This window comes from Pygocentrus nattereri, chromosome 2 (genome assembly GCF_015220715.1).
Source record: "Pygocentrus nattereri isolate fPygNat1 chromosome 2, fPygNat1.pri, whole genome shotgun sequence".
NCBI classification, from domain to species: Eukaryota; Metazoa; Chordata; class Actinopteri; order Characiformes; family Serrasalmidae; genus Pygocentrus; species Pygocentrus nattereri.
In genome coordinates this window covers 47,937,041-47,950,452 of record NC_051212.1, presented here as the reverse complement: position 1 = coordinate 47,950,452, position 13,412 = coordinate 47,937,041, and the positions used below count along the sequence as shown (strand labels likewise).

At 42.0% G+C, this 13,412-nt stretch overlaps 1 protein-coding gene across 1 annotated transcript; it reads right to left on the bottom strand.

Annotated features, from left to right (window-relative positions):
* Positions 1-34: 34 nt before the first annotated feature.
* On the bottom strand, positions 35-13,412 carry d2hgdh (D-2-hydroxyglutarate dehydrogenase). Its single transcript, XM_017700280.2, has 10 exons — positions 13,016-13,412; positions 11,082-11,393; positions 9,802-9,859; positions 9,587-9,726; positions 6,410-6,603; positions 5,802-5,970; positions 5,493-5,636; positions 2,079-2,221; positions 1,673-1,838; positions 35-638 (listed from the first exon to the last, which is right to left on the bottom strand). Exons 2-10 carry the CDS (start codon positions 11,389-11,391, stop codon positions 376-378), a joined length of 1,587 nt encoding a protein of 528 aa, XP_017555769.1. The 5' UTR covers positions 11,392-11,393; positions 13,016-13,412; the 3' UTR covers positions 35-375.

Here is a 13,412-nt window from a genome sequence, read left to right as displayed (position 1 = left end):
AAATGATTATTTGGAGAAATAATGAACTCCAGGCTCTGTAAGTGATGTTTATTGTGACTGCAGTGCTACATTAGGGATAATGTCAGGATGGTTTTAATAGGAAATGTTACATCCAGCGAGTTCATCTCTCTCACATTTCATGATTTACAATCAGAATTATTCAAAGCCATTTGGAGTCCATCATTACAAAACATCTGCTCTCTGCAGTCAGCAGTGCTTCAATTCTTCATTTGCATTCCATCCACTAAAGCAGCAGAGAGACGTTTATCAAATCGTGCACCAGTGGAGGATCGGGATGAGAACCAGACGCGTCAACGTTTACAATTGAACGTGAGAAAAACGCTTCTCAAACCATTTGTAAAAGCTCTCAGAGGCTCAGCAAATGTCGTCCGGCAGCGTCTTATAGGGGTTTAGAATCCCTTTGGGGTCCAGCATGGCCTTGATGTTGCCCATGAGGGTCACTGCTTCAGGGGTCTTGCTGTAGTAGATGTAGTTCCTCTTCTTCAGGCCCAGGCCGTGCTCCGCGCTGATGCTGCCCTGGTACTGCGACGTCCACTCGTACACGTACGGCTCAATGGCAGCCAGTAGGGCCGGGTCTTTGGAGGGTGAGGTGATGTTCAAGTGAAGGTTGCCATCGCCTGAAGGAAGCCAGAGATGCCAGTTATGATGGTTTCATTGACTTTAACATGGCAGTTTGGCAAGAAAATAATATGGACACGTAAAGTAACCTTACTTTCTTTAGTTTGGCACTGGAGCTATGAGGCTTATGTAGCTAACTAGCAACGGAAGCCTGTAGCTCATCAAACTGCATGCCTACATGATCACACATTTTCCTCAAATCACACACAGTTCTTAAGTAATCTAAAAAAAAGACTTACGTATGTGGTTTCTGTTAATAATAATAATAATAATAGTGACCTGTCTTCACTAGTTATGGATCCAGTTTTATTACAGCCGTTTATTGGGCCGTTTTCAAAATTTAAAGTTCACACTGTGGGCTAAACATTTGGAATACCCTAATATTTCCGGGACTTTCTATACACCAAAGTTGCAAAATATTTGACATTATTTGATCTTCAAAGTTTTCCATGGAGTGGTGGCTGGTTGGTGAGCTGGTCAGCTCAGTGGCTAACCGAAGCAGTTCGACCTCAATGACCTCATCAAACACTGTTACACATTCCCTAAATGGAATTCAAAAGCACTCAAAAATGTAACGGCAGTGAAATATTTTATGCTGTTCCGCATAAATTTTGCTGAATTTTGGGATTTTGCCCCCGTTTAGTCATTTCCAATTCGACCCACTAGTTAGGACTCCCCCAGTCACACGATACTATCAGCACTACTGGCAGGGCAAAGGCTAGCACAGGCTTCCTCTCGACGATGTCAACACGATGTCACTGGACAGCCGAACAAGCTTGGAGGAAAGTGCCCACCACCAGATCTGTTACGCTGACTGGCATCGCGCTGAGTGATGGGGGGGTCTGTGATGAAGCGTCTCTAAATTATCATTTTGCACAAAAGCTCCATAGGAACACATTAATTGTGGACTTGCTCATGAGAACCTTCTAGCATCAAACCTAGAAGACATTATATAGTGGCAATTCTCCTCACTACACATTCTCTGACGTTAGATCTACGGAACTGCATGAAAGCAATAGAGAAGTAATCATACCGATGTGTCCATAGCCGACCACATTTTGCGCCCTGTCTCCCAGACGTTCCCTCATGTGAGTGACCAAGTCATAGATCTTCTCCACAGACAGGGAGATGTCGTACTTGTAGGTGTATCCATCGTGCCTCAGAGCCTCGGTGATCCTCTCCCTCATAGACCAAAGGGCCTGCAGTCAGTCGGACAGAAGGAAATCTCGATAAGCGCCACAGTCTAATACAAAATACATACAAATAATTAATAATAATAATAAATACTTATTTAGCTTAATTAATAAAAAAACAGAATGGTGTTTTAGCTTATCAACTTCATTGTTTCTTTTCTTTTATTTTTACAAAGTTAGTGTTGCTTCCAAACTTCCAAACTGGACTGTAATATTGACTCACCAGCTCAGAATTAGAGACATTACCTTTATTTTTGCCTCTTCTGTCGCAACCGTGCCGTCCGTAACCAGCGACGACGTCATGACTTTTTCTAAGAAGTTGTGAAGTTTCTCTTCGTCGTGGGCAGCATTGGATCCAGCCGTCTCAATGACGATGTAGAAGGGACTCTCTGAAAAACAAAACCTGTTATGAATCCCATTCGTTTTCCTCACACATGCAAAAACTCATGAGCAACGAAAAAGGTGGCAATTTCAGGAACCACCTTCAGCAGAGTCCAGCAGCAGTGTTCCTAGGTCAGTTTTTTAGTGATTTAACATGAAATTCTTCTATGTTCTGAGACTGAAATACAGAGGTAATTGATGTGGGTTTATCAGTTCATTGAGTTCAACAACATCATGTTCAAATACTGTACTGTTTTATAGGTGTTTTAGTGGTTAATAAAAAGTTGCAAGGTCAGACTGTCAGTGTGTACAGAAGTGAGTACATGTATTATAAAAGAAGGTAATTCTAAAAAACAATGTGTTCTATTGGCTCCATTAGGTGCACAGTGCTTGGACCCCGAAGATTGCCACTTGCAATACAGGCGGTCGTTTAGCTCTCAGAGCAGTTACACCACGTCTACAGAAGTACATGTGTCCTATCAATTTCAGATGGACAGATAAATGCTCTGTCTTGGTTGCTAATAATGATAACTTACACATTAATCTTTTTGTTGCTCACGATTCGAAAGCTACTGAAGAAAGATGTCTGGAATTGAAAGTGACAATATCTTAGTTTTGACTGGACAGTAAAAACTGAATACCTGTATCAGCTGGTTGGCTGATCTGACTAAACAGCTGATTAACAAGTCCTTGCTGTACTGAAATTGATATAATAGAGCAAGGAAAACACTAAAATGTACAGAACCAGGAATGAGACTGTATTTACCATAATGTAGAACGATGCAAGGAAGGAAGCGAAAGGGCAGTTGCGTGAATATTTGTCCAGTCTTAGCTGTCTAGCCTTACATATAAGCAATGTGGACCCCTCGGGGCCTTCCAGGCTTTCAGAGCAAGCCTACTGATCTCTGGGAACTCAGAAATGCATGTCTATAGTGCAGCTTGTATTTATTTAATTGAATCAGCTTCTAGTATTGTAGTGATAGTCTTATTTGACTGTTACGCTTTGGCTTGGGAACAGAGGTCATTTGAAATGCCCTACAGTAAATTATCTAATCAGAATTTTTTTCTTTGTGGTATCTTGGTAGACAGCCAAGCAAACTTCCCCATTGGTTGGAACCCCAGAGGCTAAACTGAAGGTCTTGTACATTAGATTAACTGCCAACATAATTAGACAGTGGAATCAAGCAGTTTTGATTTACAATAGGTGGGAGCGATTTCACAGTTCTAGATATGTCAATGACTGAATACAAGTGTAACCAGGTTTCCTTGCATTATTCTGCATTATGGTAAATTCAGTAAGTATGTAAATACAGTAAATACCATAGATTTTAGTGTTTTCCTTGCTATATTAATTGTTAAACAGCTGTTTCGTCAGATCAGCCAGGACTCTTTACTGAAGAATTCACTGCAAAACGGTAAAGGTAGAATATATGTTAACATCTGTTACATGATGTTCAAATAAAACATGAGATATACACTCACCGGCCACTTTATTAGGTACACCTGTCCAATTGCTTGTTAACACAAATAGCCAATCAGCCAAACACATGGCTGCAAATCAATGCATTTAGGCATGTAGAGGTGGTCAAGACAACTTGCTGAAGTGCAGACCGAGCATCAGAACGGGGAAGAAAGGGGATTTAAGGGGCTTTGAACGTGGCGTGGTTGTTGGTGCCAGACGGGCTGGTCTGAGTATTTCAGAAACTGCTGATCTACTGGGATTTTCACACACAACCATCTCTAGGGTTTACAGAGAACGGTCCAAATAAGAGGAAATATCCAGTGAGCGGTCAGTTGTGTGGACGAAAATGCCTTGTTGATGTGAGAGATCAGAGGAGAATGGGCAGACTGGTTCCAGATGATAGAAAGGCAACAGGAACTCAAATAACCAACCAGAATCTCTGAGGAACGTTTCCAACACCTTGTTGAAAGCCTGCCATGAAGAATTAAGGCAGTTCTGAAGGCAAAAGGGGGTCCAACCTTTTACTAGCAGGGTGTACCTAATAAAGTGGCTGTTTGCTGTATTTTACAAGTTTCAGATATCGGTGTTTAATCTACAATGACCACAAAACGTTTATGTGCTCCAGTGTTAGCTTAGTGCTAACATATTATCAGATATCCTATAGAGGAGCTAGTAGAAATTAGCGTTGTCATAGGTTTTTTTCTCAATTTGTAAACAACTTTTTCTCATTTATGTCCTGTGTGAAAACCCAGCTGTAGCTAGGGCTGAACGATTTCTGGAAAATGTCTGAGATTTTTCCGACAAGTATTGCTATTGATTTTTTTTTGTTTTTTTTTAAATTGAGATTCTGAGGCGCGACCCCTGAACGTAGTGTATCAAACTGCCAGTAAGTTGTGGTTGTGATGTCATAACACATGGAGGTGTTGTTGCCTCTGATTGGTCTAACTCACCTACAGGCAGTTCACGAAGTAGGTTCTGTTTCCCCTCTTAAAACTTAAAACAATGTTTTTGCTAATGTACCCACATAATAAAGACGGTTCTCCAAGGGTCCTTTAATAAAGACAATGGTTCTATGTAGGACTCAGCAACCCAGTTGCATGCATAGAAAGTTCTCTGTGTGGTGAAATGGTTCTTCAGATTGACAGAGAATGTGATGTATATGGTTCTATAGAGAACCTTTTTGAAAAGAGTTCTCTGTAGGACCAAAATGTTCTTCTGTTGTTATAAGCTTGACATCAAGCAACAAAGTAACAGTACCAACCCTTTTTGATGCTATACAGAACCGCATACAACACATTCTCCAATCTGAAGAACCATTTCACCATGCAAAGAACGTGCAAATGGGTCTGAGTGTTCACATTCTTTGTAGAATGACTGTCTTTATGAAAGAACCATCTTTAAGAACCTTGAAGAGCCACGTTTTTTTAAAGACTTTAGGCAATAATTAAAGAAAATTGTAGCTCTAATTACGAATTTTGATATAAAAATGATCAAACTTTCAGCCCTAGCTGTGGCTGTAATGATCAACGTTCGGCGCTGTTTGTGATAAGAGTAGAGTAGTTACACAGTTTGGTTATCAATGTGAATTATGAATAAACAAAGGCTTCACGTAATTTACTTAAAAACAAAAGCACTTTATAATTTTCTTTAATGTTCAGAATTATGACGGACTACACTACAGATACACTATGGGAAGCACAGGGGGCGACACATCTTCTATTGTTTCGTTGCAACAAAAGAGAAAAAAACTGTATAAAGCATAATAGTATCATAAGCCCATTAATTATGTAACATGAGCTTTCGCTTTACTCCTGTACCAGTGATGGGGTTGGTGAGCTTGAGATGTTTCTCCAGCAGGTTCATGCAGGAAGCGTCCAGGAACTCAAAAGCAGAGAGGATTTCTCCCAGCATCCCCCTGCAGGCCTGAAACGTCTCCAACAGGTTCTGGAAGCTGGAGCACCCTGCAGGAACCAAGAAGTACTGCAACATCTCATGGAATGGCATTACATGTAATGTTCTCGAAGATATGCTGGAATTCCTAATATATATATTAAAAAATACATATTGGAGCATCCTTTGCAACAAAGAACCGAATGCTTCAGTGAGACATCGAGAGGATAAAGCACCTAAAAAGGCTACGTTGACCGATTTTGGTTTGCGAGGGCACAGGATGGACACAGCAGTGATGACCCCAAGTGTTCCCTCAGAACCGATGAAGAGCTGCTTCAGGTCATAGCCAGTGTTGTCCTTACGTAATGTAGCCAGACAGTTCAATACCCTGCCATCAGCCAGCACCTAGAGACAGGACATAGCAGTGTTATTAATGGACATTCTGGTCCAGGGCAGAGGTTCCCAACCTCCAGGTGTCGGTGGGTTGTTTGATATGGGGCTAAAATGGTGTGTCAGCAAGCAGGGTGAGTTAGCAGCCTAACAGCTGAAATCAACTGTTTATTATTATAATTAGCCTAATTAATATTACTAAATTTCCCAATGAAATGTTAAGGAATTTTAAGCATACTGTCATACACCACACTGTGTTTGAGTAATGGATGAATGTAAGCCGCCTGTGCAGTGAAACACCCACATACACAGTAGCGAACGCACATACACTAGGTGGCAGTGAGCACACTTGGCCAGAGCAGTGGGGGCAGCCCTATCTGCCACACCAAGGGGTTGGGGTTAGGTTAAGTGGGGGTTGAGTTAACTTCAGTCATGTCTTGTCTGCATCTCTCACCACTTCCAGGCCCAGAACTGTGCCTCTGAGGGAGCCGTAGCGCAGAAGCCGAAGGCCACCTGCGTTGGTGGACACGTTCCCCCCGATGTGGCAGCTGCCCTTTGCCCCGAGGTCCAGTGGCATGATGAAGTCTTGCTCCTCCAGATACTGAGACAGGCTCTCCAACACGCAGCCAGCCTGACAGGTCAGAATACCTATTAAAGCACACAGGCAACGCAACAGTTCAGTCACCCAAATAGCCCAAGTACTTTCCCAAACTTCAACCTGCTCCAACTGCACCCAGGTCTTCATTAAGGTCATGCAGACTTGTCGATGTGGTTTAGGCCTGAGTACGACTTGCTGTGACCTATAAAAATGAACAAAACTGCAGGCAGCCACCTCAGACAACAGGTTCTGTATTAAGGAGTAGGTACGCTGATCTAGAATCAGTATTTGTGATGATGACCATCTTAAATATGGAGGAACCTGATCCAAGATCAGTCCTGATTTGTAAATATACCAGAAATTGAAATGGTTGCCCATAGCAGTGGAGTATTGTTCATATTTATAGGCCACTGTCATTGCTGAAGTCATACTGTGCTCTAAACCACTTTGGCAAGTCTGCACAACATTAACCAAGACCTGGATGTGAAGTTGAGAGGAGTTTGACTTCTAGTGTATTGTTAGCAATAATGGCATGCATTGGCTGATCAACAGTATCTGGGTTAAGTGGAAAATTGGGTGAATTTGATTTTTCACAGAACTCTTTCATTAAACTCTGAAGAACCGTAAGTCACACTAGATCTTCCATAGCAGTTTCATAGTGGATACTGACAGTGGTGGACAGTAAAGACAGTAAAGAAAAACTGAAGTTTTTCTATTTTGAGCGACTTTTTACTTTCACTCCACTACATTTCAAAGTCAAATATCTTACTTTTTACTCTGCTATATTTTGTGAAATCTGTCGTTCCTTTTGGTTTCTGTGTGTATAAAAACGAAACGAAAACGTCAACAAAACGAAAGAAGCGCAAAGCCAGAGCACCAATTAGGGCCCGGCGGTCACTTTGTTTTGAGCTTGTTTTGACCTGTTGGTCATACCGACCCAGTGCAGCACACGGTTCAATGTCAGCGCAGCAGCGTAAAACTTTGGGAGAGTCTGTTCAACATAAATGATGAACTAACCTAACTTTGTGTAAATAGAGCACAATATAGAAATATGTCCACATATGCAGTCGAGACTGACGCGGCTTTTTTCTGAATTTCTACAAACACCATTTCATTTTATAGTAAATGAGTTTGGGCTGGTTTATGTTTATGAACAGACGCCTACAGATCAACATAGTAAAGGAGCTCATCTGTGATCCTGAGTTTAAAGCCAGTTTTTATTCAACTTAAACTTGGAACTAAGTTGTAAATAAATCTGAAACTGAAACTTTGCTTGTGTGTAAAAAGTGATTTCAGAGCCACTCGGTTCTCCCTGATGGAAACTGTTTACCTTCAGTGTTTTGTGCTTCTGATCATTTTAATAGACATCAGTATCACTAATTAATGATGTTCTATTAAAAGACTGGTTTACCAAGAGAGACGCTGGAGGACTTTCACCTGAAATGAGTTCATATAAAAATGATAACAGGACATCAGAGCCAGAATTACTCTTTTAGTACTTTTACTTTATACTTAAGTACATTTGAAGGCAAATACTTTAGTACTTTTACTCAAGTGGAGGTCTAAAGGGAGGAACTTTTTTCACTGGAGTGATATTTTACCTACTTTAACTCAAGTACATGATTCGTGTACTTCGTCCACCACTGTTGAACAATTCATATTGTAAAACAAATCCAGTTCTAAAATCTGATTGGCTGAGCCAGACTTAGACCTATCGTAAAAAAACTCAATATACTCACAAACTGTATTGTGTTCCTAGAGTAACCTTTGCTCGTTATTTTGCTAACTAAAGCCTAACGCTACCAAACTACACTGCTTGGCAAGCGTTCAGTTTACTGTTATTGACATGGGTTCATTTTTAATGGAGACAAGTGGAAGTGTAAAGGATTGTCTGAATGGCAGTGTAGTGAAGCCAGTTTGTTCTCTTGGGAATTACGCTACTTTTAAGAAAGAATTCTTCAGTTTATGCAAATTCTTAAAGCAGTACTACGAAGATTGTTGAATGGTGTAGCATTACTACATCAGGAGACAAAAAAACGCTAACGTGATGTGCTGCGAATCGACCTGTAACGCCTGGAATAATAAATGAAATCTTTTTCCAAATATGTCATACATCTTTACGTATAAACGCCACATGCTCAGGCTCAAAAAGAAGGTCTGGCTCGTTGTTTAGGTCTCGAATGCAATACCAGCATTATACTGATGAAGACGTGATGAAGGTAGTAGATAATTCACTCACTTCCTTGGAAGAAAGTCCTTCACCAAGTTTTGACCAAGCTCTCGTTGAATATGCTTTCAACACCTGCGCAATCATCAAGTCTCATCTGCTTGTGGAAGCGTTGTTCTGTACAATGCGTGCAATTACACATTTCCACCAGAGGGGTCTCCAAATCCCCAAGTCTTACACAGTGCAGCTTTAAGTTTGTGTAAATTTGCTAGTGGCCAATGAGGCACAGTAAGTGTTTTCTTCATGTTTCTATGGCCATGGTATGTAAATCAGTGTTGAAAATATTAAAAATAATGTATTCAAAATGCATACAAATATTTACCAGTAGATATAGCACTGGCTGAAAAATTTTATTTTTAAAAACAACATTAGGTCTGTTGTTATTGTGCATTACGCTTTCAGCCCCGACTGCTAATTAAAATGTCATGGTGCAACTATCTAAGCACTCGTTTGAACCCCAAATGCCTCAGCCGTCTGTCCAAGAGAGGATGCTCACCCCTACCCCCATCACTCAGAGTAATGTAGATAGATAGATATCTGCTAGCTCAGATGAGAGAATAAGCAGTTATCATTCTCCACCAAGCATGATGAGCTAATGATGTTTAAAAGGATGTGGTGTCTGGCTTGACATGACTTGAAGAAAGCACATGCTAGCCTTCACCCTCCTAGCTTGGCAGGACCATGTGGTAGAGGAGGATCTAGCAAGCAGGAACGACTAAATTGGGAAAAAATTGGGTTAAAAATATAAAGTAAATGGAGGTGATTTGCATCGTTGATGAAAGTGAAGCATAAACATAGAGACATACCAGAGATGCTGTCGAAGGTCAGGATCTGGTTCATGAGGGCGGTGGACAGGATGATCTCATCAAACACAGGAACGCTGCCTCCTACCAGCCCGGTGTTACCACCCTGAGGACTCACTGCCAGGTTCCGCTGGTTACAGTAGCTGGAGTGAGTACAACCAAACTGAAATACAACTGACAGCTAGTGTTTATGGAAAAAACAGCAAAGCAAATAATACCTGAGGATCCGAGAGACCTCGTCTGTAGTTTTGGGCCTTAACAGAACTTCACTGTTACCTGTACATAAATTAAAAAAAACTATTTCATCCTGCATAATTCATTCCTTGAGATGTAAGCAAAGGTGACAAGAATCAGGTATTTGTGATAGACAACCACACCACAGCCATTGTATTCATCAACCATGTAAATGCCTTTTATTTATTATCCAAAATAGCCAGTGAACCTATACCTGGGTGTTTTTCTATGTAATGTCATTCATGGTCCAAAAACTCACATCATATCGGACGTCAGGCAACTGTATAACTTTCTGTGATTGAGCCTTTAAAGACATTAAATTCCTCAGACGTCTGGTTCCTATCACCACCACTGTGAGCAATTCTGTTTTCTGTAGAATTTCAATGACTTTCGGATGACTTTGTTTACATCTTTAACCATTTAATGATGCAGAACTTTTGAATTTTGATCGCTCAGCACAACTGCCCACTTACACCAAACGCATGTGTACCAGTCCAAACGTGTTTGGTGTCGGAAGTTGGCCTCTTTATTTAGTTTGCACTGGATCTATGAAGCTAATCTACCTAACAAGTAATGAAAGCTTATACCCCACCAGTTACCAGACAAAACTCAGGCCACCAGATGGCTGCTATTATTATTTTGTTAGCAATGCAACCAACACCCATCTATAAAAATGGAAATCGTATGTCATACAATCTCAGAAACCTTTTTTAAGTGCGAAAGGGGCTTTTTTTTTTTTTTAAACGATTTCAAGATGCAAGACGGTTTTATAAATATTTGAAAGAAGTAGCATTTCTGAGTCAAGATAGAAAAAGACACGCTAAATCATGGTGTGCATGCGCTAAAAGCTTGCAATGACCATTTTAAAGTCAGAGTCGTCGGATTGGGAACTTTCCATAAAACAATACTGTTTTACATGGTGATGTCACAGGCATAGGCTCAAAAAGAGGTTTTAGCTCTGTGTTTAGGCCTCAAATGCAAAATGAACATTATATTGATATATATCGCTTCGGTCCTGTTTTGACTGAGATCTCTTTTAGCATCCTCGCAATCATCAGATTCATCCACTTGGGGAAGGGGGCCGAAGCACAATCCACAGTACTAAATGTTATGTGCAATTACACAAATCCACCAGAGATGTCTCCAAATCCCCAAAACAGACATAGTGCAGTTTTAAGTACATACTGGTAGGAGTGCTAAGCATATTATTATTAATAGATAACCCTGTTCTCTTTTAACGTCACACAGACACACTCAGACCCACCTTTCACTGACTTCAGCCAGTCGACATTGCTGGACTCCAGCACGTCTGGGTCCGTGATGGCCCTCCCTGGCAGCAGCTGTCTGAAGAAGTCCAGGTCAGCTGGGGTCACCTGAGAAAAAGGCCTCCGAGGGGGTGCAGCACTTGAGGCCTCAGATCTTTCACCATGGACACATCTATGCTGGATCCACCCTGCTGGCCGCAGCAGTGGTCCTCTCGTAGGTGCCCATGAGTGTGCTGGACACAGAGCTGTGGTGTACTGCAGAAATCTGGACGCAGACTTCAGTCGAGTGAATCTCTCAAAGATGGCCATGACTGTGAGGGATGAAGGTGAAGAAATCAGGTCAGGAGATACATTTAAGACACAAATGTCTTACACATCAATTCACTCAGTCACATGAAACTGAGTACAATTCTACAGGAAAATTTCATTTTCTACTAAAGTATATTCCACAGTATTCCAGAATTCCTGTATGTGTTTGTGATGTGTTTTTACAGGAATTTTTGAGATGTTCTTCCAGGAGCACATTTGTGAGGTCAGACACTGATGTTGGACGAGAAGGTCTGGCTCACAGTCTGCACTCTAATTCATCCCAAAGGTGTTCTATCGGGTTGAGGTCAGGACTCTGCGCAGGCCAGTCAAGGTCTTCCACACCAAACTCGCTCATCCACGTCTTTATGGACCTTGATTTGTGCACTGGAGCGCAGTCATGTTGGAACAGGAAGGGGCCATCCCTAAACTGTTCCCACAAAGTTGGGAGCATGAAATTGTCCAAAATCTCTTGGTGCTGGAGCTTTAAGAGTTCCTTTCACTGGAACTAAGGGGCCGAGCCCAACTGCTGAAAATCAACCCCTCACCATGATCCCCCCTCCACCAAACTTTACACTTGGCACAATACAGTCAAACAAGTACCGTTCTCCTGGCAACCACCAAACCCAGACTCGTCCATCAGATTCCCAGACGTAGAAGTGTGATTCGTCACTCCAGAGAACTCGTCTCCACAGCTCTAGAGTCCAGTGGTGGCGCTTTACACCACTGCATTCCACGCTTTGCACGGCGCTTGGTGATGTAAGGCTTGGATGCAGCTGCTCGGTCATGGAAACCCATTCCATGAAGCGCTCTACGCTGTTCTTGAGTTAATCTGAAGGCCACATAAAGTTTGGAGGTCTGTAGTGACTGACTCTGCAGAAAGTTGGTGACCTCTGCGCTCTGTGCCCCTCAGCATCTGCTGACCCCGCTCTGTCATTTTACGTGGCCGACCACTTCGTGGCTGAGTTGCTGTCGTTCCCAATCGCTTCCACTTTGTTATAATACCACTGACAGTTGACTGTGGAATATTTAGTAGTGAGGAAATTTCACGACTGGACTTGTTGCACAGGTGGCATCTGATCACGGTACCATGCTGGAATTCACTGAGCTCCTGAGAGCGACCCATTCTTTCACTAATGTCTGTAGAAGCAGTCTGCAGGCCTAGGGGCTCGGCTTTATACACCTGTGGCCATGGAAGTGATTGGAACACCTGAATTCAGTGATTTGGATGTGTGTGTGTGTGTGTGTGTGTGTGTGTGTGTGTGTGTGTATATATATATATATATATATAGTCTTTTAAAAAGACAGTCCTGTAAACCCTGTATACTGAGATTGGGAATGTGCAGTAGGTTCTATACAGTGCCAAAATGCATATACGCTTTCGTAAAAGGTTCTATATAGAACCATGTACAACACATTGTCCGTCAAACTGAAGAACCACTTCCCCGTGCAAATAGCCATTTAAGCATGAAATGGTTCTGAACTCTATAAACAGAACCATTCCCTTTACTAAACCCTTGAAGAACCATTTTTAAGAGTGTAGTAATTAATAACGAATCAGGCGAATAAGAAACGGACTTTAGCTCTGACGAGAACCGTATCGGGGTGTGAAGAGCGAGTGACTTACTGTCAAAACTGATCTTCCATTATCTTGGACACACACTGACCGCCAGCCTCCGCCGCCGAGACCCCGAGGCTCCTCCGGCACTCTGACAACAAACCAGTGGCTGCGTTCCAATTCACACACGTGTGTTCTAACTAGGGCGTTTAGCTAGTGCGCCAGTGAACTTGACCGAATTTTGGGCTCAGCGTTACCGAAATGACCCGCACTGGTTCAGAAACGAAAGCTGCGATTTCGGTGTTGTGCGTTTTTAAAAGTGTTTAAGGCCATTGTTGCGGAATATAAAACGCGGCCTGTCGTTTTCGTGTAATGTTTACCGTAGCCCAGATGACTAACGCTAGCTGGCGGCCCACAAGGAAGACGACATGCGGCCTGGCTGCAGTAGTGAACCGCGGTGAAGTGT

Excerpts from the sequence above, each read along its gene's own strand:
- d2hgdh (XM_017700280.2), bottom strand. The coding sequence starts at position 11,391 with ATGGCCATCTTTGAGAGATTCACTCGACTGAAGTCTGCGTCCAGATTT. Across the intron at positions 2,222-5,492 it reads GCTCACCAACCCCATCACTG|AGAGTCCCTTCTACATCGTC; the intron begins GTACAGGAGTAA and ends TTTGTTTTTCAG. Across the intron at positions 1,839-2,078 it reads CAGAAGAGGCAAAAATAAAG|GCCCTTTGGTCTATGAGGGA; the intron begins GTAATGTCTCTA and ends GACTGACTGCAG.